Source organism: Aplysia californica, unplaced genomic scaffold (genome assembly GCF_000002075.1).
Source record: "Aplysia californica isolate F4 #8 unplaced genomic scaffold, AplCal3.0 scaffold00601, whole genome shotgun sequence".
Lineage (NCBI taxonomy): Eukaryota > Metazoa > Mollusca > Gastropoda > Aplysiida > Aplysiidae > Aplysia > Aplysia californica.
The window spans coordinates 160524-186396 of NW_004797871.1; the positions used below are offsets into that span (position 1 = coordinate 160524).

The 25873-nt window shown below is 38.8% G+C and overlaps 1 protein-coding gene across 1 annotated transcript; it reads left to right on the top strand.

Annotated features, from left to right (window-relative positions):
• Nucleotides 1-1374: 1374 nt before the first annotated feature.
• Nucleotides 1375-25584, top strand: LOC101854748 (adenosine deaminase AGSA-like). The gene is made up of 13 exons (XM_005107406.3): nt 1375-1761; nt 6859-7068; nt 9130-9259; nt 10033-10179; nt 11359-11425; nt 12212-12308; nt 14075-14188; nt 14469-14596; nt 15277-15482; nt 16131-16288; nt 17363-17565; nt 18497-18629; nt 20962-25584. The coding sequence occupies exons 1-12, from the start codon at nt 1759-1761 to the stop codon at nt 18594-18596; spliced, it is 1563 nt and encodes a 520-aa protein (XP_005107463.1). The 5' UTR covers nt 1375-1758; the 3' UTR covers nt 18597-18629; nt 20962-25584.
• The last annotated feature ends 289 nt before the right edge of the window (nt 25585-25873 follow it).

The following is a 25873-nucleotide window of genomic DNA, read 5'->3' on the forward strand; positions in this document are numbered from 1 at the left end:
ACAATGACGAACATTTGATATCTTGGACTGCTTCAAGCGTTCCATCCCATGAGATGAAGGAAAACGAAGCAGTGATCCTTGACTGATCGACCATTCATCGTTTTCCCTTACACTGAGCTCTGGCTCAGAGCTTGCCAGTTGTAAGGGAAAACGACGAATTCTCAATTACGCAACAACGCATTAGGAAAATAATGTATAACAAAATTGTATACGCCAACCAAGATGTTTCAATTGCCCGAGGAGCTTCTGTAACCTCCTTGCACTTGCCCTATCTTGCTTCCGGGCGAGACTTTGGTGCGACCTAAGCGCGTGACGGCCCGTGATAATATTAATACATGTGTACAAGTGTAAACAAACGTTCCAGCGCTATCGAGTTGAAAGCGGGCAGTATATGTGTGTGTGTGTGTGTGTGTGTGTGTGTGTGTGTGTGTGTGTGTGTGTGTGTGTGTGTGTGTGTGTGCGTGAGTGTGTGTGTGTGTGTGTGTGTGTGTGTGTTTGTGAGTGTGAGACAGAGAGAGAGAGAGAGAGAGAGAGAGAGAGAGAGAGAGAGAGGGAGAGAGAGAGATAGAGATAGAAGATGGGGGGAGGGGGCAGAGAATGAATGAGGGAGAGAGAAGGGGGGAGGAGAAAGAGGGAGAGAGAAGAGACAGAGAAAAACAGAGAGAGAAGGGGGGGGAGAGAAGAGAAGAGAGAGAGAGAGAGAGAGAGAGAGAGAGAGAGAGAGAGAGAGAGAGAGAGAGAGAGCGAGCGAGACAGACAGAAAAGGAGAGAGAGAGAGAGAGAGAGAGAGAGAGAGAGAGAGAGAGAGAGAGAGAGAGAGAGAGAGAGAGAGAGAGAGGGGGGGGTGTTTATTATAATAAGAATAATAGATTCCAGTCATTGTCTCTCTGCGTCAGTTCCCAGGCTTACCCGGTTCAATACAGTCATTATTGTACACATGTTATGTCCAGTCCCACGTTTTGAATCCCACCTTCTGTTTCCCAGCTCTCACCTCTTGTTTCCCATGTACTGTATCCAATTTTCCATATCCCATATCCCGACTTTAATTCTGTAAGCAGAGCGCTTCGTTTTCCTTCATCTCATGGGATGGAACACTTGAAGTTGGCCAAAATATTAAATATACGTCATGATTGTCGTCACTGACTGAAACCGGCTGACTTAAACCGGCAGTGGACGCACCCCCTAAATGAAGCTTTAGTTCCGTGAACGTAGCTAGCCTCAACAGCGCCTGCAAGCTGCATTCAGGGCGCCGTGAATATAGCCTGCCAACTACGTTCACGGCTGCATATTACCAGAGACTCTAAAATATATTTTAGTGTCTCTGATATTACCGAGAAAGAGAGAAAAAAAATCGTCCTCATTGAGGAACAAGGTCATGTCATGTCAAAGTTCATTTCAGATTCCATTGAGTTCGTTCAGTGACTTCCAGTCCAGGAAGCAATATTTATGCTTGCCGAAGTTAGGAGGGAGTTAGTGTAAATTTTTAGGTGGATCTGGATCAGCTGAGTCTTAGTAGATCTAGATCTAATCTAGATCTAGATCTAGAAGGGAGATATTCTGCGTGGTGTAGAGTTGATTCGTTTACGTTTTTCCTGCGGAGATTGAACAAAGTAACAGGCAAACGGCCATAGTTACGTAGCTGAAGCTGGCTTGTTTTTAAAAAGCTGAACACCAAGTTGACCAAGGCTACTCAAACACACTAATCGATCCTTCTAGATCTAGATCTGTTGAAACTATCGCCAGATCTAAGAAACAATCATGGTATGTACATTATTCAGTTGATGCTCTCGTTCATATCATAATAAGGGAATATTGAAGAATACCGGACCACTCGTACATTATTGAATTATTGCGCAAGAAAGTGGGGTAAGGTAGGCGGGGCAGGTGGTTGGGGTGGAGGAGGGGGGAGGGGGGGTTCAGGGAGGTCTCCCCCCTGACAAAATCTTAATAAATAGACCTACCGGTCCGAGATTCTCCATTGAGAGATATTAAAAACGGGGAAATTATGAATTGAGACATAGGCAAAGTCAGTCTTAATTAGATCTAGATATCTAGATTAGATCTACCCATAATAATAATACTGAAAGTCTCAAAACAACACTATCTTTAGCAATACATAATGTGTGTCTAACTAAACTAATGGGTCAATTTGTTCTCAACTAATCTCATTTGACGAGCATCTAGTCTAGAGCTACGATACCAACTTGGCGTGTTTTCAATTAGAGTAGGCCTAGATCTAGGCTAGCCTTAGCGTACACTTTGGTGTAGAACCAACACAGGCAATTCTGGAAGTAGAAGGTCACAAACGCACACAAACTCAAGCAGAAATTCACGTTATATCGGGGAACATAAATCGGGAGACGGGGGTCAGAAAAAGACACACACACACACACACACACACACACACACACACACACACACACACACACTCACACAAACACACACACATACACAGAGGGACAGAGGAGAGAGGCGAACGCTCAACACCGAGCACTTGAGCACAATAAGCTAAATATATACACACCAACGCAAAAGAGCTCCAATTTACTCTCAGAGGCAATTGACAAAAAGTCAATTTTTGTCAATTGCCACTGCGTCACTCGGTGGCAATTGACACTACCATATATATTGAAATATGTGAGGCGTGCTGACAAAATGAGTTAAATTTCGCAATCCACAAATGACAAATAGAGATCGATAGACTCTAGATTCTAGATCTAAAAATGTAAACAATTCTTTCAAGCCTAGAATTACCACGCCTAAGAAATAATACAGTTGTCTCCGCCTAAGTTGTTGGCGCAATTTTGTGGAGATATGATCTCTGCTTGGACTTGGGTGATTTTCCACTAGTTCTCATTTGGAAGAGAAGCAGGCGGTCCTGTCGTCTGAGCGAGGCCTCAAGCTGGTATGATGGCGGCTGGGCAAATACCAGTTTGGATTTCACGTCTCTTTTCCACTTTGTGCGGGTCGACAGGTGGATGACGGCTTTAGCTATCGAGAAATTTATTGGTGTGGGTGTGTCAGTCTGGGTAAGTGCTGCTGCTTCTTTAACGATGCTCTCAACTTCCTCGTTCCCTGCTAGTCCAGTGTGGCCTGGAATCCACTGTAAGTGGTAGGGGCGGGCACGAGACGAGCCGAGTACCCGTTTCTCGCGGGAAATGGCCTTCCCGTCACTAAACTACTGCTAGGTACCGAGAAGTGATACTGCTCGTTGGGTTGACATAACGAGTAACAGTAACGAGAGTGAGAGAGTGAGAGGCGAGAAATGACAACGCAGACAGTGCCACCCATCATCGTGCCGTCCTGTGTGTGAAACTGAAAGGGAGGGGAGAGGGTGGCGAGACGAGGCGAGTGGGGAGTTGATCAGGGCTTAGGCTTCGGTCTCCCTACCTTCCTTCACAGCCTGCGCCTGCGCAACAGGGCATGCCTAGTTTCTAAATTTAGATCCCCACCACGACGGTCTTCTCGCTAAACGAGTTGCTCGTTCTGTGGGGAGAGAAGAGAAATCTAGGCCACGGCCGGCCTTCTCGCTGAACGAGTGGCTCGAACTGCAGGGCGAGAAGAGATATTGGTCACGAGACGAGAAGTATTGCTCGAGACACGAGACGGGAAGTATTTCTCGTGACCGGGACCGGTCTTGGCGGGAAGTAGGTCAGCTTCCCGGTCTTCTCGCTCGGGAAGGAAAAAGCGCTTCCCGCCCGTCTGTAGTAAGTGGATGGAACTTTCGGAGCGTTGACAGAGGGTGTGCAGACGCTGCCAGATTGAGCACGCCACCTTTTCCGATTGGTTGGCGGGGCCGTATGAGAGGCGCATGACTGCTGACCTGGAATCAGTGCATACATGAATGCATACATTGTTCGAAAGACTGCCTGCTGTATGTTGTGAATCAAGCATGCCCAGCTCTGTGTCGAGAGCTACTAGCTCGGCCCTGTAGCTGGAACAATACCGAACCGCGAGTACACGATGGTCAAGTTCGGTGTCTCCGGTCTTGATCAGTATTCCGCTGCCCCCATACTCTGTGTACCATGTTTAGCTGAACCGTCAGTCCAGACTTCTACATCGGGCAGGGGGAGCGATCGAATGGTGGCCTCTGCTGCTGTTTTCCTGACGGCTGGTTCATTAGCACACTTGCAGTCGACGATACATGATGCAGTCTTCCATGATTGTGTGGGGGGTAAAACAACCAGCTCCTCACGTGGGTGCATACCCAGTTCAGTTTCAGCTACAAGGTTCTGGGCATGCTTTCTCCAGCTCGACTTGCCTGTCCGCCTGGGCGCTGATTTTGTTGCTGAGGCTCTGCGTTGATTTGTTGCAGGCAGACACACGGACTTCTCGAGTGAAATAGTGGTCAAAGCATCAGCTCTATGCCTTAGTTGTAGAATGTCTGCTTCAATGAAGAGGCTGTCCACACGAGTATCCCTTGAGCAGCCCATGATGATTCTCGCTGCTTCATTCTGCTTTGTTTCCAGTTTCTGAAGGTTGGAGGGTTTGGCAAGAGGCACGTAGGCAGGGGCACAATAGTCGATAGCTGACTGACAAGTAACATAATAAATTGGCTTTATTCATTCCCTTGAGGCACCCCAGGTAGTGCCTGTAAGGGCTTTCATTGGTCGAAATCTGCTTGACAGTTTTAGCTCAAGGTTTTGGATGTGGGCATTGGAGGATAGAGTACTGTCAAGTATGACCCCATGTAAGGTGGGGTTGGAGTTGAAGGTGATGGGGGAGCCTTTGAGCGAAAGTGCTGGTTTTCGCTTGGCCTCGTGAGTGCTGGTAGTGAAGAGGGTGCACTCTGTTTTCTCCACACTGATCTCCATCTTGTTTTGCTTTGCCCACTGCTCAAGGGAGATTATGGTTGCTTTGACATCTTCGTTGGTGGCGTTTATGGTATAGTCGTCAGCATAGAGTCCGGTCTTTACGGTTTCAGGCAGGCCTGCTTCAATATCGTTAATGAAGACAAGGAACAGTGTGGGGGACAGGACGCAGCCCTGGGGGACTCCCTGCTTGAAACGACGTAGCCCGTTTGTTGCATTGCCTGCTTGACGCAGGCGTATCTCTGTCCCTGAGGAACGAACCTATCCATTGGGTGATTCGGGTGGGAGTAGATTTCTCAATCATCTTCTCCATTAACTTCGTGCGCCATACCTTGTTGAAGGCACGCGAGAAGTCCATGATGGCTAGCACAGTTCGCTGCATTTTTGGGCGTGCCTGGAACCTGTCTGAGATGTGTTGCGTTAAACACAGGACTTACTCTTCAGTAGACCTTAACTTGGGAAAGCCCGATAGATGAGCTCATACTCATACGCATGCAGAATAAAGTCTTGTGAAGGGTACAGGTATCATGTATATTTCGTCGTCCGTTGGTCCACTCTAATATCTCCCCTTTCATTTTCACCTCAACTCCACTTCCACCAGTTTCTCTATCATTAAAATATTTTAAGATAACCTTTTGTTCATGTGTTCGTCCGTGTGATAAAAGCTATACACGGCTCTTGCAACTGCATTAGGCAAGATGAGAGTGCAGGGCACAAAGTTGGTTGTTTTTATTTTCGTTCAAAGCAGGGCTTGCATGGTTGATCATTAATGTTTCAACTTTATGGTTGAAGTTCAAAGTTCACGGAAAAATTTAAAAGTTCAGTTATTTACATTTTTAAAATAAAGTATTATCCACACTTTTGAAAAAAGACCAATGGTCTTTATAATAACGTTGAGATTCCTGTTTGGATCTTTGAATACACGAGTATGATAAAACAATTCAAAAAAGTTTATTGCCCTGGATTCAAATGGGTTCTGGGAGGAGCAACCTACAGTTTGGCCGATTTTGGGTTAAGCTATGCAAATTGAGATGTTGGCTGTTTTTTTAAGATCAATCTGTTCTTTGTTTATAAATAGGGAGGACACAATTGAGAAAGTCTTTATTCTCGTCTTAATTTACCTTTGAAAACATGAGGGTAGGTTAAAATATATATATTTCACAATAATTGTTGTATTTCTCAGAATATCATTTTTTTGCAGTTTTTTTCCCTACTCCTTTCTTAGTTTTCATCCTTTTGACATGAAATTTTCTGGAAACATAGATGGAAAGACTGCCATCAATGTGACATAGAGATAGTTTCGAAAATAATTACACTTTTTCATTGGCAAGTGATTATGCAACCAAAATTTAGAAAAAGTTTCTATATACATTGGGAAAATTATCATATTTTTCTTCTTTTACAAAAATGAACCTTGAGCATCGCTACTCCCTTTAAGCATGCAAATTATAAAGAAAAAAATTCTGTTTCATGCTGAAAGGGGACTCGTATAGACAGACTGGGTTCTTATGTGGAGTATTCCTAGGCGGAGCACCAGTGTATCTCATTATAACAGCAAAAGTGAATTACTTCTTTATGAACTCAATGATATCTTCAGATTTTCTTCAATGACTCTCTTTGCATGAATGGCCATGGAAGACACTCATGGGGAAACCCACATCTGCACAGAGATAGCAGCCTGCCTTTTGAAGTTGTAGAATAATCCAATGTTGTTTGTCTGATAAGGTATTGAACTCTGTGTAAAAAATGTGAGTTCGGTTCCTGGCTCTTTTGGATATAGGGGATTTTACCTTAGCAAAGTACTTTACCTTGTTTCTCTCAGGCTGCTTTGAAGTGTGTACTTGGGAACTGTAAGGGACAATGAAAGAGGCTTCAGTGATGTCTCCTCTCTTCTGAACTGAAATAATAAATTGAATAAACAGGGAAGGGGGCCAAGAGGATATTGCACAGTCTTTTTCATGAGCCTTTATGTATATATATATATTTGTGGGACTATAAATAGAAGCAGCAGGTTAACTTTATTTGGACCATGACTTTCTGTTTTCAGGAGGAAAAAAAGTGGAAAATTTGCACTCACATTGGCTCTGGTGCTCTCGTCGTTTTGTCAGTCCTCCTGTGCATATACACCGGACAAGTGACCTCAAACAGCTACTTGGAACAAAGGTCAAAAATCATCAAAGATGAAGAGAAATTGTCACTAGGAGGAGAGCTGTCTTTGAGTGCCGAGGAAAAAATTGTGAATGACATTATAATGAAGGTATGTCTTTTATAAGTCTGTTAAACGCAAAGATCCACATGTGCCCCGAATTCTTACAACAGGGTAAAAGCGTTGTTCATGCATGATGTGCATAGTGTAGGTCAAGTAAGGTCACAATGGAGGGCTAAAGCAGAATTCCTTCTTAACTGACTTATTTCTCTTTGTCAAAGGATTAAATGTCTTCAAAGCAAGTTTGTTTGTCTATTTGGTATGAAAAATGATCGTTAAAAACAAATGTGTGGCATCATGATGAAATCTGGCGCTGGTCAAAATATTAAATCAAGAAACCATCATTTTTCTATTCGTTGGGCAATTTCCATTGAATTTTTTGTTTTGAGTACTACACATTTTACGTCCTTTCAAAAACATATTCCTGCGTGGATTGTACTGAAAAACATTGATAAAAAACATAGAAAATGTAAATTTGCTATTTCCAAGGACAGTACAGCTTTGAAAGTCACCAAACTTTGCGGCAATTTTCTCGCTGATTTGACCTCTGACACTAGGCGACCCCCACCTCCTTCAACCCCAAATATTGTTACTTTTATTCGAGAAAGATGAGTAGGTTAATGTTTTCAAAAAATCAAAAGCAAGGCTAATGAAAATGCTGTAAGATAATTTCAACAACTCTGTTTGCCCAAAACTTGACAAGCGCCCAGGGGCGAAGCGTCTATATAATCAAATAATCACTGCTTCCCTTCCTAATTTTGAAACATTGTCGCTGTCAAATTCATCCTTAAACGTAAACCTCTTAAATTAAAAGTAAAAAGAGGTTCGTAATCCACAATGAGTATGCCTAACATTCAAAACGGTTTCACGGCCACATAAATAGCCTCCTAACCCCTCTCGGGCCACTCCATAAGGAGTCGCAAGCTTTGATTAAGTAAGCTTAAAGTGAGGCTGGGAAGAGTCTGCCAATACAGTTTAGGGAACATGTGCATAGCAGTCATGGCTGTTTCATTGCCACATATACCCTGTTCACCCCTTTGGGGCCACAGTTATAATCAATCCCAGGCCCTGATTAAGTAAGCTATCGAACACTGGTCGAGTCTACCTCACAAATGTGAGGGGAACTAACTCCTAACAATCTCTTTACTGCTGCATGTGCTTGTTTTTTTTCCTCGACTTTTTACTGTCCTATAATCAGATCGTGACCTCGATTATGACACCAGCTCCTGGCCACGAAAGGCTAACAAAAACAGCCAAATGGGAAATTTAAAAAATGATAATTGTCATGTTCTACCAAAGAGTTAGACTCTCTGGTAGGTCTATAACATATAGATCTAGTACTGACATCTCTGCTTCTTTGCTTTGTGTTTATGTACTCACATCTAAAGTTAATTTAATTTTAGTTGGAACTGATATTTAATAAGATACTTTCCCGATTATTTTGGCGGTTGAACATACAATAAGAATTCCGGATTTGTTTTCATTCACAACTCAGAGTCGCCGCCTCGAGTAAGATTCTTCTGTGATATCTACAGGCCATATAGATCTATATCTGGTCCCGTTTCACTTTGATTACCCTGTCAAACAAGTCAGCCTTCGCCCCTGCAAGCGCCTGATTCCACAGTGTCATGACTCAAAAATAAGAAAATGTATGTGAAAGAGATGAATAAATTCTTTATTAAGTATGCATGTGTGTACATGTGTTGGTTGTCCTCAGTAACCTTGCTATCCCTTCACTCTTGCTTTTATGATCGGCAAGGTTTCCAACACTTTATTTTTTGTCATCTTTTATTCTTCTGTTTTTCTCTTTGGGTGACATCAAATTCAAATGAAGATAAATAAAATATATGGAAATCTTATAATAATACCTCCATTCCATGTTATGTTTTTACAAGTGGACATCATGAATTAGACTTTTCAAATCTTTTTTCACTTCTTTTGACTGGAGTAAAAAAATGCATACCAATTCTTGGTCAAATACAAGTATTGTGTATTCTTCTATGTCACCAATAACGCAGCAGTAGGGCACATAAGTGACAAGAAAATGTGTTGATTCTGACCCCAGTTGTGATAACATCTGAAAAATGTAATTTTCTTCCTTTTGGTCCTCAGGAGAAAAGGCGACTGATAGAATTTAGTCGTTTAAATGGAACAGAGTTTGTACCAGGGCAAAGTTTTTATATTTCTAAACCTATGATGGAAAAGACTACAGTGCTGAAGATCATCAAACAAATGCCTAAAGGTACAGTTGTGAGTGGGGATTCATATTCAGATATTAAAATGTTGGCTGCCACCATTGGTCTGTGTATTAATGATTTTAAGAAAAGGATGATTGATGAAAAGCTCCATCTCAATCAAACTAGCCTATAGAACCAAGATTCTTTTTATGTAACTCTAAGAAAAGTCACATACCCACTGATTAAGAATACATTTTCACTGAAATGGAAAACTGTGTTTTTAGTGATAAGGCAAAACATTTGAGAGTGAATTTTATTTTGATTCAAAATTGTCAGTGGAAGGTCGTGTTGATTATTTATGTTGTGTCCCATCTTATTTTGGGCATATGTCTGTGTTTTTAAATGAATGCTCATTGACTACTTTTTCATGTCACTTTTCATCTATTACTGCAATGCTCTACATGATAGCCTACCTGACTACTCTTCACAAATAGCACCATTTTCAGAATCAGGCAGGTAGGATTTCTTTTAAAAAAGAACATTTTATACCCCCCCCCCCTCCCCCACCAAATTTCCCCTCTTATGAAAACGGGTTGGATGGAGATCTCTGTGAGTTATGTTGCTTCAAGGGAATAAATCTTTTCTTTCATATTAATATTATGGCTGGATCTCTGATTCTATGCATTTTTATTTAGTGGATTTTCTTTGGTGTGGTATGTAGCATTTATTGGCCTAGAGTTATAAGTATCATGCTCAATGTAGTACCATAACCCTTCTTTGAGTGCGGAGTGGTGTAAAGTCCCTCACTTTGTTCTTCTTTTCTGCCCTCCACCCCTAGGGGCTGCCCTTCACCTTCATGACTTATCAAGTGCCAGCCTGGATTGGCTGGTTCAGAATGTGACCTACAGGGACCACTTGTACTTTTGTGTGGATAACACTACTTTCATGATCTTCAAATTTTTTAGAAATCCACCACATAATCCAGGTATGATTTGTATGACATGCAAATTCAGTTACATAGCAGGAAATCTATAATAATCAATATAACAATAGTAAGGAATTTTTCCCCCTGAATCTTTCATACTTTTCTGTTAATAACAACAATTGTATACCATACATTTACTTCTTCACAAACTTCATGTTTTTTAATATTAGGAAATTGCAATTTATAAAGCTGAAAATGTATTAGAATTATTTTTAAAAATTGTGTGCGTATGCCCATTCGTAAGGACATTATGTGCTGACAAAAACCGTATTGAAACTTGTCAAGCCATGAAAAGTAATTTAATGATTGTTGAAAAATTGAGCAAGCATAATATTGTAATTAAACAGTGTTGCCATATTCTAGGTTTTACAAATAGGCCTATCTAAGATGTGGGATGATCAGTAAAGTAACACATATATTGTTTTATTATAGAATGTATGCCAGGTATACAAATAAAATATCGATTAAGAACATTGGCGCATAGAAATAGAAGTTTAACCCTCATTGTGTCGACAAATCACTAGTATGTTTCATTCTGTGGTGTTGTGGCTGATTTAAGCGGCCGTAATTTAAGTCACTCTTTCAGTTCATTTAAACCTTTTTTTTTATTGAACCAAACAATTCAACTCCTTCACAAATGAGCTCTACTTCTTATATTTACATTCTACTTTCTCTTTGCTTGGTTTGCCTGTTTTCAAGCATTTTCCAACGAAATATGTGTCCCGACACGGTGGATTCAAGCGTTTATCAACTTTTGGCCTTGTAGAGTTGTTTGTATCATATTAAAGTCTGCTGGTTTGTCATGATTTCTGTGACAAAAGTTTCTAGCTGTCTTGATAAAAGTCCAGATATTTTCAATTGAAGGACAAGGGGGGGTCCCCTTGTTTTAGATGTAAAATTAATGAGAAAATGGTCGCCAAAGTTTTGTAACATTCATAGCTTGAGAGTCCTTGGAAACTGAAACTTTTCACTTTTTTGTACTTTTAATCAACTTTTATCTGTAAAACCTATTCAGAAATGTGTTTTTGAATGGGCATAATATGTGTTGAGCAAAAAACAAAAATTCATAAGCAATTTGTCACAAACACTGGGGCGGGGGTGGGGGGGTGGGGGGGTAAAGAAACCTAAATGAGAATGTGCTCAAATGCTGAATCATAGCATGCTTTAAACTCATTGCAGATTGTCCATGGAAATCTGTCCAGAAAGCAAGAGCTATGGCTGCCAGTGTGAAGGATTTTGACTCTCTGTAAGCCATATGAAGGATTTTTTAAAATTCACAATTTTTTCTAAATTATTAAAATTAAAAGATGTGCTTGATTTATTTTTTGTTGCATTACAAAGAGGCAGATAAGTAATAACATATTTACCTTTTTGCTGTACAAGTGGATGCGGCTAGAACTTTTCCCTCTCAAGAGATGACAACCACATGTTTCCTTATGTTATACATATAATTGTTTGATTGCTACATATTTCCTCATTTGTTATACATTCAATGATATTGATCCTTAAATGAACAGTTTGAGGTTGCAAAAACATCTGAATGGGGCTACAGATGTTTTGATTATGTAGCATATTCCCTTTACAAATACTTGTACTGTTTATTTCTATTGAATTTATCATCTTTTCGAAAACTGTTATTTGTTAAATCATGCTGCTCTTCTTGCCTCCCTAAGTAGGAAGTGGGTTGGGGGATGGATTTGAGTAAATAGGCCTACTGCACATTAGCAGGGATTATACCCAAGAGATCTTGTGGCTTTTTCAGTGTCTATGTCCAGATTACCGTGTGTAGTATTTATTTTGATGTATAATCTCTGCGGTCTTTCATCTCTCTTCCCTTATTACTTTTCTGACTGAGTTAAATGGTCCACTTTCAAAATGGCCTATTTGTGAACCAAGGAAGGAAACTAAAGAGAAAGAAAATTGTATATTTCTATGTCATGTTTATTTCATGATCTGTTATTTATTTAAACTCTTCTATGATCTGATGACTTTTGTGTTCACCTTTTCTTGGTCTTGTCTTCTCTTCTTTCAGTCTGAAACGTAACATCAGTTTTCTAGCTGTTGACCCAGTCAGCGAGTACAAAGATGATTACCAAGCTTGGATAAGATTTAATAAATACTTTGAACAGGTCAGTCATTATTGTTCTCAAGTAGTCTGTTCTTATACTTTTTTGACTGTATTTGTACTCAGAATTTTCCACACTGTTGTTTCTTTGAATCACACTGAAGATTGAAAAGACTCTATTTTTAAAAAGACTCTATTTTTAAAATATGAATTAAAACTTGGTTTGTGCTCATGATAAAAAAAAAGATTTTTTTTTTCACCATGACATGGACGTCTCATGTTATCCAGTTACAGTTGACTCCATTTGTGCTGAAGTCGTTGGGGTTGATCTTCGATTAAGTTGATCCATTTCTCAGGACCCAGCACCTCTTCTTCTGTACATTAATAAGAATCAATTTGTTTTAACTCAAATGTGGATACGACTGAGTTGAAGTGCTTTTTTATCTCTAGCTGCCAGCATGCAGAAGGTGAATTTATTTTTGCAGGTATCTCGTCATATTAATCAGTTTTGTTGCAACAGTTTTTGACAAGGGTGATAATTCTGGTAAAAATACGTGTAGAGCTGATCAACGTGCAGTTGAACTACATGGTGTTTTGATGAAACGGTGAGGGGAAGGTGAAGAGTGAATGTGTATAACATCACTATGCCATCAATGATTATGTCTGTTGCTGCCTCTCCCCTCAGTCCCGAAGGGCATGGCATGACGCACTGCAAGATGATGAGTAGGCCTAGTTGGTCTCTGTTGCATTGCCATTAGAATTTGATTAGATACTTTCTCTTGCCTGTACTGCCATTTGAATTAATTGTATAGGCCTGTGTGGGTAGCATAAGCATACAGCATGAGATCTACAGAAACAAATCAAATGTGGTTTTGCACTCAAAGAGTTGCATCGTTCACTCCATCCTACTTTAATGTTATTTAAATTGCCCTGAGAGTAATTTTTTATTTAATTTTCTCCATTACTCATAAGAAAGATGACTGGAAGAACATATGTTGCTCTTGCAATCAAGAGAAGCAAAAGAGAGTATAGAAATAGAAGTAAATGAACGGGGGAAAGTATTTTGTTATGTCCTTTGATTTTGTGACCCAAATGATTAAGTTGAACTATGAATAAGTTGGGTTTTTTTTTCACATTCTAACAACATCAGCTCATCTGTAGTCAACAGTATAATGTGTACTTGAAGGTCTGATTCATTTTTTTTCTTTTCGTGTTGTTATTGAAACAGCATTGGCTTGTTTCCCCCCCCCCCCCCCCCCAAAATGGTTAGTGAGAATCACCACAAATAAAATAGTTTGTTTCTGAATAGATTTATGCCTTGAATGATAATTTCAAGAAAATGCATGAAAATTTATCGGTGTTAGTGCCTTTTTAAAAATCATATGTTAAAAGAGGTAATTGAAGATGGCTTTCTAAGAGATCAGAAACTGGTTCCTTTTTTGCGATTATTAGCTTGCTTTTTGCCGGCCATGTGCACATTCCGTTGCGCCTTCATCCATAGTCATAGCAGAAAGGGATTAAAGAGAGGTGAAGGATGAGAATTGTTTGATCGCCCATAATTTTTGTTCATTGACTTTGTTTTTCCATCGCCTCTGAAGAAAAAGAAAAAACAAATTTTTTTCCAGAGTTTTCATGTCTTTCTATTCTTTTTTTGTGAAAAGAGATTTCATTTGTCAGAGATAGATGTAAAATGTAAAAAGAGTTTTTGGTTCTTTTCATCACTTTTGAACACACCAAGGCATAATGACATTTTGGACTGAGTGATAATTCGATTTCTGGAAAAAAAATGCTTGTTTATTTTTTTAAAAACTGAATGATTTTCCTCTCCAGGTGATTGACATGATCTATTACGTCCCTGTGTTCAGAGACTACGTGTGGCAGACGTTAGTGGAGTTCCGGAGGGACAATGTACAGTACTTTGAGATGAGAGCCCAGTTATTTGGGGTAAGCTCTGAAATATTGCCTGTGATGACAATTATATGCCAAGTTATATCAAATGATGGAAAGACGTTCTTTGGCCGTATTATGAGTGTAATTGATTTCACCATTTGGTTTGAAAAGTGCTCTGTAATTAGGGAGAAGTTTTCTTTAACCGCCATACGAATTGGGGGTTTAGAAGCTGTTTATGTCATGGTCATTAACATGTTAATGTAAATTTCCCTTTTTTTTGGTGAAACACTTTTGTTATATTTATTGTAAATGGCTGATTTGTTTTTGTCATCAGTTGCTTGATTTGGATGGAAACTCCCACGATGCAGAATTTGGGCTCAACGTGTACAAAAGTGCCATTCAGGAGTTTGTGAAGCGGTACCCTGACTTCTCCGGGGCAAAGATAATCATGTCTGGCTTGAGGTATGGTATATCATCCCTTTCGGAAGACAAATGAGTAAAACCAGTGGGCTTCTTTTTTTATCTCTCATGGTAAAGCATTTTTTAAAAAATGCAGATAATTGAGGAAGCGGGTTTCGACCCTGTCTGTCAGGGCCAACCTGGGCTGAGAGGGATACAACATCCCAAAAGAAAGACCGAGATGCTCAATGAAAATTCTCGCTACGTGGGAATCGAAATTAGGTCTCCAGCGTGTGACAGTGAAACTCATAACCGCTACACCACAAACGCCAGTCTAGTTAAGCAGGCTCTGATGGAATTATTTGTTTTTCTTGTGTTAACAACGGTATATAATGTATCAATACTTCATAGTGTATGATGTCCTTGATTGGATGTATGTGCACATTATATATGTATATTATTATATTATCAGCATCGGAGACAAAGAGTTAAGGTTTTTATCATGTATTTCTCTTCAGTTCATCTCCCTAGCTCTGTCATCTTTAAAAAAAATCTATCTTTAAAAATGAATTCAAAATTCAGGAGAGAACCAGGAAAAAAACCTGGACATTTTTTCTCCTTTGAAACCTTGGCTTTTGTCTGTGTAGTTTTTTTCCCTGCACTGAATTGCAATCATTGTGTTTATGTGTTGTTTTTTGTTGTTCTAACAAACAAGCAAAACTTTTCACTTGACTGACTTTCAGGTTCAAATCCAAAGAATTGATCCTGAAGGAAGTACAAACAGCTGCCACCCTTCACTCTCGCTACCCAAGTATTTTCTTGGGTTATGATTTAGTGGGTGAAGAACCCAACCAATTCTCTCTGCTTCACTACCTGGATGAGTTGCTCTACCCCTCAAGACAGAACCCCCCTTACTACCTACCCTATTTTTTTCATGCTGGTGAAACCTGTAAGTTTGTTTTGTTTGTCATCCATGTCTCGTTTTCATAATAGCTAAAAAATAGACTTGGGCAATGAATGAAATTGTTTAGAATGTTGGGTTTGAACCTGAAACTTACGATCCTGAATGTTAGAGGACTAAGAAATAAGATGAAAAAGGTGTGAACATTTAAACGGCTTAGAAGGGAGAAGGTACATATTGCTACATTACGGGTAACATATTTAAATGATAATGATATGTGTATCATAGAGAGAGAAATGGGTGGAATACTACATGACAGCTGTTCAGATAGCAGGAGTAAAAGACAAACACTTATTTTGATAAAAATCTCAAGATGGAAAATATGGAGTTATTCTTGCCCTTAATTTCGGATTTTATTTTTTAGTTGGAATTTTTTTAAAGAATAGATTTGAGAAGGGAGAGATTTCTGTTTTGAAATTTTACTGTATTTTTCATCTGACTGTCCACTGCTCCTAAGATTATGTAAGGAAGATATTTATTAATATTCAAATTTCAGTACAAATCATTGATATCGCAAGCATTCCATTAAAGTCCGCTTGGGCACTATCATCTTAAATATGTAGGCCTACCATGCTTTTAATTTTTATACTATGTCCAACTGATGTGCTGATGTGTGATTATTTTTATTCTCCTTAGCATGGCAAGGCACAGCAGCAGACTACAATTTAGTAGATGCCATCCTTCTAAACACAACTCGAATTGGACACGGTTATGCTCTGAGCAAACATCCTTCTTTGGTGAAACTTGTGAGGGAAAAACAGATTGCTGTAGAAGTGAATCCCATTTCAAACCAGGTATGTTTTATGCATTTTCACTCAAGGCATGTTCGTTGGATTTGAGGGAATGAACACAGTTTGTTCATTGATTGTTGTGTTTGGAAGTATTTTATTAACTGGGCAATATTGTTAATTGTTGAAAAAAAATACTAACCCTTAAAACCCTGAATCCTTTTTTTTCATACCTCCCTAGAATCCTGAATTAAAATTGAGATACTAGAAAAAATTAGGTTGGTTCATTGTTTTATTTACTGTGCCTTTCATTGTTGTTAGATTTTACTGAAGTTTGAAAATGTTATTTATATATATGAATGCACAGTCTGAACAAAAGGGGAAAAGGTTAAAACACTGGTTTTTAGAACCAACTCTAAGAGTTATGTCTTGTGTGTGATCTCCGACTCCACTTCGGTCAAAGTATCATTAGACCCAACTGTAGATCTAGGCTCTGGTAGCTTTAGTGGGGATCCCCTGCCTATTCCACTATCGTCAAAATCATTATCGATGTTATGTGGAACATTACAATCGTCTTCAATGGTCATATTTATCGATATATCCGACTGGGAGATCATTATTGGGGTCTGGTTCAGGATAAAAAATGTCAAAAATTTTGCGGCCTGAAGGGCCTGGCAGCGAAAAGTGACCAATTTTTCTTTAAAACTCGCAAAATTTCCAAACTTTCAGTGTAGAACTGCTCTCATGGCATTATCGGTACTTTCTGCTCATGACGTAGTCTTTTGGAGTTACGTCCCCTGTTTCTAGCGCCGGGAATTAAAAAATAAAGTCGACCAGCGGTTACCAGCAGTTACCAGGGGGTATAGGGTTTTAAGGGTTAAACATTATTTTTTCTGTGTAACACAAGTATTTAATTTAGACATTTGTTTGTATTTACAGCTTGATAAGCAATACAGGTTTTATGTCTCCTTTATAATACACACAGGGCTGATGAAGCCGATATGTTTTGTTTTGTAATCAAGCTCATTGTCAAAAAGTGTATAGTTCCAGATGTGGATCAATTGATGGATTGCAACAATAATGTGTGCTAAGATAATGTATGAAGCTTAATAATCTCCATATCTTCAAATTTTTCAACAGCTTTTAGGACTTGTCAAAGATGTTCGCAATCACCCTATGGTTGGGTTAATGGCAGACGACTTCCCCATCGTGATCAGTTCTGATGACCCAGCCACTTGGGAAGCTCTCCCACTGTCTCATGACTTCTATGTCACCTTCATGGCTATGAGTGGAGAAGACGCAGACCTGAGTTTCCTCAAGCAGCTCATCCTGAATTCTTTCAAGTAAGACTTTTTATGTTGGGCTGTATTTGAATTCTTTTGGTACCTGAAATCTTCTTATGAATTCTGTTGGTATTTTATTTCTTAAGTATGAATTCTGTTGGTATTTTATTTCTTAAGTATGAATTCTGTTTGTATTTTATTTCTTAAGTATGAATTCTGTTGGTATTTTATTTCTTAAGTATGAATTCTGTTGGTATTTTATTTCTTAAGTATGAATTCTGTTGGTATTTTATTTCTTAAGTATGAATTCTGTTGGTATTTTATTTCTTAAGTATGAATTCTGTTGGTATTTTATTTCTTAAGTATGAATTCTGTTGGTATTTTATTTCTTAAGTATGAATTCTGTTGGTATTTTATTTCTTAAGTATGAATTCTGTTGGTATTTTATTTCTTAAGTATGAATTCTGTTGGTATCCTATTCATTCGTGATTATGGTCTATGTACGTATTTTACTCTTTTGCAGACTTTTCCAAAAGGCAAATTCTCTGATTTCTCAATGTCTCTCTTGTTATTTTTCTTTGCTGTACCTTTTGGTGTGTTCGGAATTTATTTAAAGTTGCTGCCTTTCGTCTTCTTTATCTTCTGTATTTCAATATGATGTATTGACAAGGCTGTTTGCATAGAAAAAGAGTTTTAATTTGCCTTGTTGGGAAGTTAGTTGTACATTTAGTATCTCTGTCTCTTTGCTGGGATGTTACATCCAACTTGGCTTGGGTTTGCCTCGATGGGAAGCATCAAAGTAGCCAGCCTCATAATGTGAATTAAATTACATTACACCATAGAAACATGTCTTTTCACTATTTTATCTTTAGTGAAACGCGTATCATTTATGTAGAGGGTCAATTTTTAGGGCTTGAAAAAAAAATATTTAAAAAAATTTTTAAATACGGTTTCAATGATGGTGACTCCAATTCTTTCATATCACTGACAGGTACAGTGTGATGAAACCAGCTGAGAGGAAGCGTGCTATGGACCTGTGGAAGGACAAGTGGTCTGAGTTTATCAACAATGTAGCCCACATGAAATTTTGAGTAAAGAATGACTTGTGAGTCACAGAAATGTTGGTGAGTCATCGTGAGTTTGGTGGTGAAGATTGTCAGACAAACTAGAGCTGGATCAGTTAAAAAGTAGGAATCATTTTCAGTTTGGAGTTACTTGTTGCCCATGCTGGCTGGTTGGTGGTCTGGTGTGGCTTTTTTCTTTCTATTTCTTTTTGTGTTATCATCATTAAAATTGAAAATGGGTGTTAATTGAAGGTTTTACCATTTAAAGGATGTTTCTCTGTTGAAAAGGGGTGTAAAACTCATGCCAAATACCATTCCTTATTATTCTTCATTACATTATGCCTGCTCACGTGGCTGTGGGAACCCCCCCCCCTGCCTGTGGGTTGGGGGTAATAAATAGACCCTCTGCACACTTACTGGCAAGGCATTGCTTTCAACAGTGAAATGTTGTTCATGGATGTCTGTATTGATATTTCATGCATTATATTTGTTGTATTGTCTCCATCTTCATTACATCTTCCTGTTTTTTTCTTTATTCTCACATCTGACCCAAGTGCTTTGCTTTTGAAATGACCGATTGTTTTGTCTTGAAGGGAATTTAACCCCTACAATCGGACTAATCGTTAGGCTGTTTGCTGTTGCACACAGAAAGTGTGAGTTCAATTTCATGTGGGAAAGTATGAGGGCTGTCCAACGGAAAACCGGAATTTGGCTGTTATTTGAAAACTATTCAATATTTTCACATTCTGTAAACGCTCACTTGTAAAATAATCATTTAGGAATTTCCCGATTGAGCACTATGAGCATCGCAAAATCCAAACAAACACAGCAGTTCTCCAAAGATGGCTACCCCCTTGAAAATTGGTCAAGGGTAGAAGTGAGGTCTGCCTTTCGGTTTCTAACCGCAAAAGGTCTCAAACTCAAACCTATAGAAATACACACTGAACTAAAGTCAGTTTACGGGGAGAAAGTAATGGCAAAGTCACAGGTATATGAGTGGTGTAGTAAGTTCAAAGCCGCGCATATGGATGTCAATGACAAAGTTCACTCAGGACCTTGTTTTTCTGCCAAGACTGAGGACACCAAGAGTCGATTTAATGAACTCATTCAAACAGACAGGCACCTTAAAGTTTTTCCGAAATTTCCGAGTCGCAAAACATTTCAAAGTTGACTGTCCACAGGATAGTGTTTGATGAGCTGCACTATCGAAAGATATCTGCTCGATGGGTCCCAAAAGAGCTGACAGCTGACCACAAGACGCAACGTGTTGAAGTGTGTCTGACTTTGTTGAAACGCTGTCGCCAAGTTGTCACGGGAGTCATGAACGCATCTGAAGACCTCCAACAATATGATGAAGCATTCCTGAGAAGCATTATTACAGGTGATGAGACTTGGATATACTACATGACCCCTGAGACGAAGAGGGATTCAATGGTTTGGAAGCACACGTTTTCACCCCCCCCCCCCCCCCCCGAAAAAGTTTAAAGTTCAGTCATCGGTGAAGAAACTCATGGCCACGGTTTTCTGGGATGCTAAGGGTGTTCTGCTTCTTGACATTCTGGAACCAGGACAAACTGGTAGTGCTAACAGATACTGCCAGACTCTTGATAAGTTGAGAGAGGTTGTGCGCCAAAAAAGACCAGGCCTGTTGTCCAGCGGGGTCATGTTGCAGCATGACAACGTAACGCCACACACCGCAAACGCTACGAAAGACTGGATCCAAAGGTTGGGCTGGGAAGTTCTGACACACACACACAACCCCCCCCCCCCCCCCCCTCAGGGTCCTGAGTTGGCCTAGTCAGATTATCACCTTTTTGGACCAATGAAATGCCATATTTCTGGACAGCGATTCACCGACGACGAAGACCTCGTGGAAGCTGTGAAAGATTGGTTGAAATCCCTTGACGAAAAATTTTTCAGGGAGGATATCTTCTCCCTGATCCAGTGATGTGAAAAATGTGTCCAGCGGGATGGTGGATACATTGAGAAATAAAGCACAAGTTGAAGTATGATGTGTTACATTTTTATTATAATAGGACAAAAATTGTTTCTTTTATGGACCTTTTCCGGTTTTTGGTAGGACAGCCCTCGTAGCTTTGTCAAATTCAATTGAAGTTCAATGTATTTGCTGAGGTTATGCCCCACTCAGCCCAAGTTGGACCTGACAGGCAAGGCTGAAGCAGCCAACTATCTGAACAATCTAAACTTTGTTTATGGGATGTTATAGTATTTCAACTGTTCTGTAGAAGACTCCTTCATATGTCACTTTTCAAAATGATGGATGGCAGAGTCTTACACGAAACAGTTGATTTGTAGTTAAGAAAAACCTCCCACAAAAATCAAATAAACATTTGTGTCATTTCCTTAAAAAGATTTTTTTTTCCACACACAGATGAGATGGACTGGAGCTAAGTACAGAGAGTATGGCATGTGGGACAAAAAGAAGGAATTTTAAGTGAGCTTCACCGAACAGCTTGGGAATGGAGATGTGGTGCTTGCTCTACCTGGGTTCATCAACAGCTGGGTGTCTGTTGGAAGCGTTTCTGTTGATGATATTCTATTCACAGAGATAGATCTGATTATAATTTGAAATTTTAATTTTTATGGCGTTTTGAATTTACTGTTCATGGTCTGTTACGGCGTTGCACTACTGTTGCGATGGGGGTTGCACAGTGTCTCTGTATTTTTTTAAAATTTCTGTACAGCCACAGAAAACTTCCCAGAAGGACATTATAATATTATCTCATCTCATCTCATCTCGTCTAGTCTCGTCTCATCTTATCATTTAAAGAACACAGCCAGCTAGCATGGCTATTTGGCAGAAGATCAGGGATCCTCATACAAACCGTGTGGACAGACCCATAGCAGTCCCCCTTTCTCAACTTTCTGTCAAAGAGTCGTCCTCCATACGGTGTTACGGGTATCTTGTTGAAAAGTTGCCATAATATTTCCAAACTTTTTTCTTTTTTCAGTAGATTACACTATACAATATATAGCATTATACTTCACGGGGTAATACAATTCTGCTTGTGTTTATTAATATTGTATCTGACACACTATTTGCTGTGTTCTTTGATTTTTGAAAAGGATAAATCAATGGTTTCTTTTGCTTAAGCACATCCTTCTTTTGTTCCTTCATCAAGATAAGTTTTGGTTACAAGTCTGTCAGACTTCTCTTTTGTTCTGATGAATTTGATGGAACAGAGCTTTACTCTGCCATATGAGGACTGTAATTCTACATTTTTATTATTCTTTATAGAATGGAATCTAGAGTTAAGATTTTTTACTGGTTGTGTTAGTTCAAAGAATTGCAAAGTTAAGTTGAACAATGTTTGGGCTCAAGCGCTCTTTTGAGAATAGTACTTATCTCCATAACATATATCCATGCTATCTTAGGTAACGTGGTCAAGTCTTGAGGGCCCCTATATGTTGCTGCTATGTTGAATCTAGGGTTATCTGGTACATGGAGTTCTACTCTTGAAGCATAGGAAATGGACTCTCAGTTTAGATAATCTAAAAAAGAATAGAGATGATTTAATCTTGTGAAACTAAGTTTTCTGTTGTTGGACATTTCATGTTCAGTGCCATCATTATTTTTTAATATTGTGATAGCTCAGTTTGTATTGTGTCACTCTGGTTCGAATCTCTGTTGGGGTCTTCTTGGACTTGAGTCCCTGGGCTGATTTATTAAAGATGGAGTAAAATCTGGACATTTCACCTCTTTATTAATCTTACAGTATTTCCATAGATGTGAAACCCATATAATACCAATACTGAAATGTTGTCTTGGTCCCTTATTCCACTTCCATGAGCTGTTTGGTTATGCGCTTGTGCATATATACTGGTTTCTTTGCACCCTTGTTTTGTTAGATCAGATATTCACACCCAAGTTTGAAGCCTGTATTTCGACGAGCTTTGAGTAGATAGTCACAGAGACAGTTTGTTTTCAGAGATATTGATATAAGACTGAGGCTAGTCTAAAACTGTTGAATTTTAGTCATTTTTTCCCATTCTCTAAGAACATTACCTTTCTTCTGTGACTTGCTGTGAATGGTAGTATACAACACACACCTGCCTCAAGTGATATTTGTTTCGAGTACACTGTTTTTATCCTAAATGAGCTTTGCATAATATGTTATCAAATGGTTCTGTCCCACTCAGCCTACACTGGCTGTGACCATGAATGAAGCAGCCCACCTTCTGAATGGTTTTTATTTGTGTTGATGTGGACAAAAAACATGCCTACTCACTAGAGTTGGGGCGAGCGGACGGATGGGTTGGTTACTCACAGACTCAGTCAGAGCGAACAGGTAACGGACGGCCATGCGAACGAACTGCAAACCTCAAGACTGTCCTTTTTTTGGGTCCACTCCACAATTTGACTCTCTCAGCGAGCGGACTGTGGACCTCAAGCCTCAAGTCACTTCGTTTTTTGGGTCCGCTCCACAATTTTATTCACTGAGCGGGCGGGCGAATGGACGAACTCTAGCAGAGGAGATACTCGACGCGAGGTTTGACCCATCGTCTAGTATTTGTTAATTAGGCCTAGATCTAATGTTTCAAGCCACTAGCGGCACCACAGGGAGGGAGAGAGGCTGGTGACGTAGTACTATGTGTGTAACCTTTCTCCTCGTGCGTGGGTCACACTGTACGTTCCAATTATCACAAAGGCCGGGGGTGGAGAAATTTCTGCCATGAACGCCCAGCTACAATGTGGGGCAGGAGGGTGATTTTTTAATTAATTTTATTTTGGGGGGGGCGCTGTAAGTAGTATGCAATGGAAGGAGTCGCCACCCGTTCGTCCGCCCGCTCGAATGCATGGTGTCTCTCTGTCCGTCCGCCCGTCCGCTCGCTGAACGAACTGTTGTCTCTGTCCGATGTGTAGCGAGTAGCAAACTACTCTTCACAAGCAGACGGTTCGTTACCCGTCCGCTCGTTTGTGGGTAGTGCCAGCGAGTAGTTCGTTACTCGCGGACGCTAATTTTCCGAGGGTGACCCAACTCTAATACTCACATTGATGAATAGCTCGTATTGATTTTTTTTTTTTCATACTCTCACATAGAATCTCTGTTCCTCATTTTGTTTTGTCCAGTTCCAGCAAATAATGAAATTGTTACATTGCCATGAGTAAGTAAATACTCCTGATATGGATGCTTTTGTTGATTTTTGTTTTCATAAGTGTTGTTTTGTTTTATGGATGGGTTTTGCCAATGGTTTTAATGTGATTTAGTCTAAAAAGGGTAGTGATAACAACAGCGCTGCAGTCATTTTTTTAAAGTACAGTATATGCAAGTTTTTACAATTTTACTGGAAAGACAATAAAACTGAATGTTGTTACTAAGAAAACAAACTATTTGCAAACATCCTGAGTTAATATTTTTAAGAATACAAATTTTATGATAACTTCTTTATTGTCTTGAAATAAAATTCTTGGTAACAGTATTCAATTTTAAAATTCTCCTATAAAATTGTAAAAAAAAAAATGTTTTATGACGGCAGAGCTTCGATGAATTTAATGGTAGAGTGAGTGCCTCTGTACCAGGCTTACTAAGATAACAGTGTTGAAATTATTGTTTTGTTTGTTATCTTGTACTGTGATCGTTTTTTACTTTTATTTTAAAGATCTTTCAAACTGCTTTAGGGAAACTAGTTTTCATAATGCTATGATTTGTTAGCTTTACTATTGCAATGTTTTAAATTTTTCTTTGTCACCAATGCTTTTCTCCGCCATTTTGTCCATTGTTGTTTTTGTAAATTGTACATGTTGGCACCTGAAAATAAGGATGCAATTATGTCTCAAATTGAAACATCAACTAGAGTCCTTTTAAGGTAAGGAGTTCAATAAGGCTACTACTAATTCAAAGTGAAATATCAGCTCAGAACATTGCTAAGCTCCTAATAAATGTAATCGCTAAGGTATTGCTTCTGATGTTGATAATGCAGTCAATGTGGAAGCTTTCTGAGAATTGGGGACATTGTCCTATATTGTGTACTTTTTGTGAATTTGAACTGAGTTCAGAATTGTATTTTTGCATCAGATTTTTAAAAAAGACAGCCAAGTTTTTTTCTTCGTTTTACTGTTGAATGATGGTTGTAGTGCACAATGTTCTAGGCCTGTTACAGTTTGCCATGGTTTATTAGAAATGCCATACCTGTCCCAAGTGAAAGTTTTCTTTCAGATAGCTTAACCTTCTATAAGTAGATTTCACATATTTTTCATGTTAGATGCTAATTGGCAATCTTTTTTAAGAGCAGAGTTTGTGAGTAGGCCTACAAATTAAATTGTTGACAAGTGTTCTGAAGACTTTTATCGATTCCGTCTCCCAATATTACCCTTCCAAGAGAAACAGAAAAGAGCTCAATTTTTACTTGTAAGCAGCAGCAGCTGTTTTTTTTTCTCTATTTTTACTGAGAATTCTCATTATTATTTTGCGAAGTTTACTAAATCTTCTCAGATTTCTGTTTATCGATTCCGTCTCCCAATATTACCCATCCAAGAGAAACAGAAAAAAAGCTAAATTTTTACTTGTAAACAGCAGCAGGTGTTTTTTTTTAAATCTCTGTTAATTGGGAATTCTCATTATTATTGTGCAAAGTTTACTAAATCTTTTCAGATTTCTGTAGTGTCTTGTTGAAAATGCTACTTTGTTCTTGATCTGATATTTGTTTCACTGAGATCATAATAATATATGTAGTATATAATATTATATATGTTTGTATAAAGGATAAAAGGGCTTTTACTTTTAGTATGTAAAAATAGCACAAAGCTGAATGTTGTTTCAAGAGATGTTTACTGCTGTTGAATCAAACAGTACTTTTTTGCAATTCACTTTATCTACACAAGTGTATATAAGCAGAGTATTTTATCAATAAATAGAAGTTTCAATACCTTAAAAAGTTATCTGTTTTTGACTTTCAAGCTCCCATCTTTTTATTCTCCCTGTGGTCTAAAGCATGAACAAATGAAAGTTTAAAAAATTTCTCATGACAATTAAACTATGTTTGTAACACAAAATCGAATAATTGGTCATTCTTACCTTTACATTTACGAAATTGTCGTTATAACTTGTTACACTAGAACAAAATGAGATATGAGTGGCTTTTAATGATCATTTGATTTTTGAAAAACAAATAATTTGATTTTTAAACAGATGAATAGTGATACAGCTCTTAGACTTTAAGTCAAACTAATTGTTAGGTACTTTTGTGCTGTCAACTTCTGTTGAAGTTTTTCACCTGTGTCATTATTCAATCAAAATCTTTTTCGTTCAGGGCAGAAATCACGATATTGAGTGACCCAGTTT

Excerpts from the sequence above, each read along its gene's own strand:
- LOC101854748 (XM_005107406.3), top strand. Across the intron at positions 15,483-16,130 it reads TTTTCATGCTGGTGAAACCT|CATGGCAAGGCACAGCAGCA; the intron begins GTAAGTTTGTTT and ends TATTCTCCTTAG. Across the intron at positions 17,566-18,496 it reads CTCATCCTGAATTCTTTCAA|GTACAGTGTGATGAAACCAG; the intron begins GTAAGACTTTTT and ends TATCACTGACAG.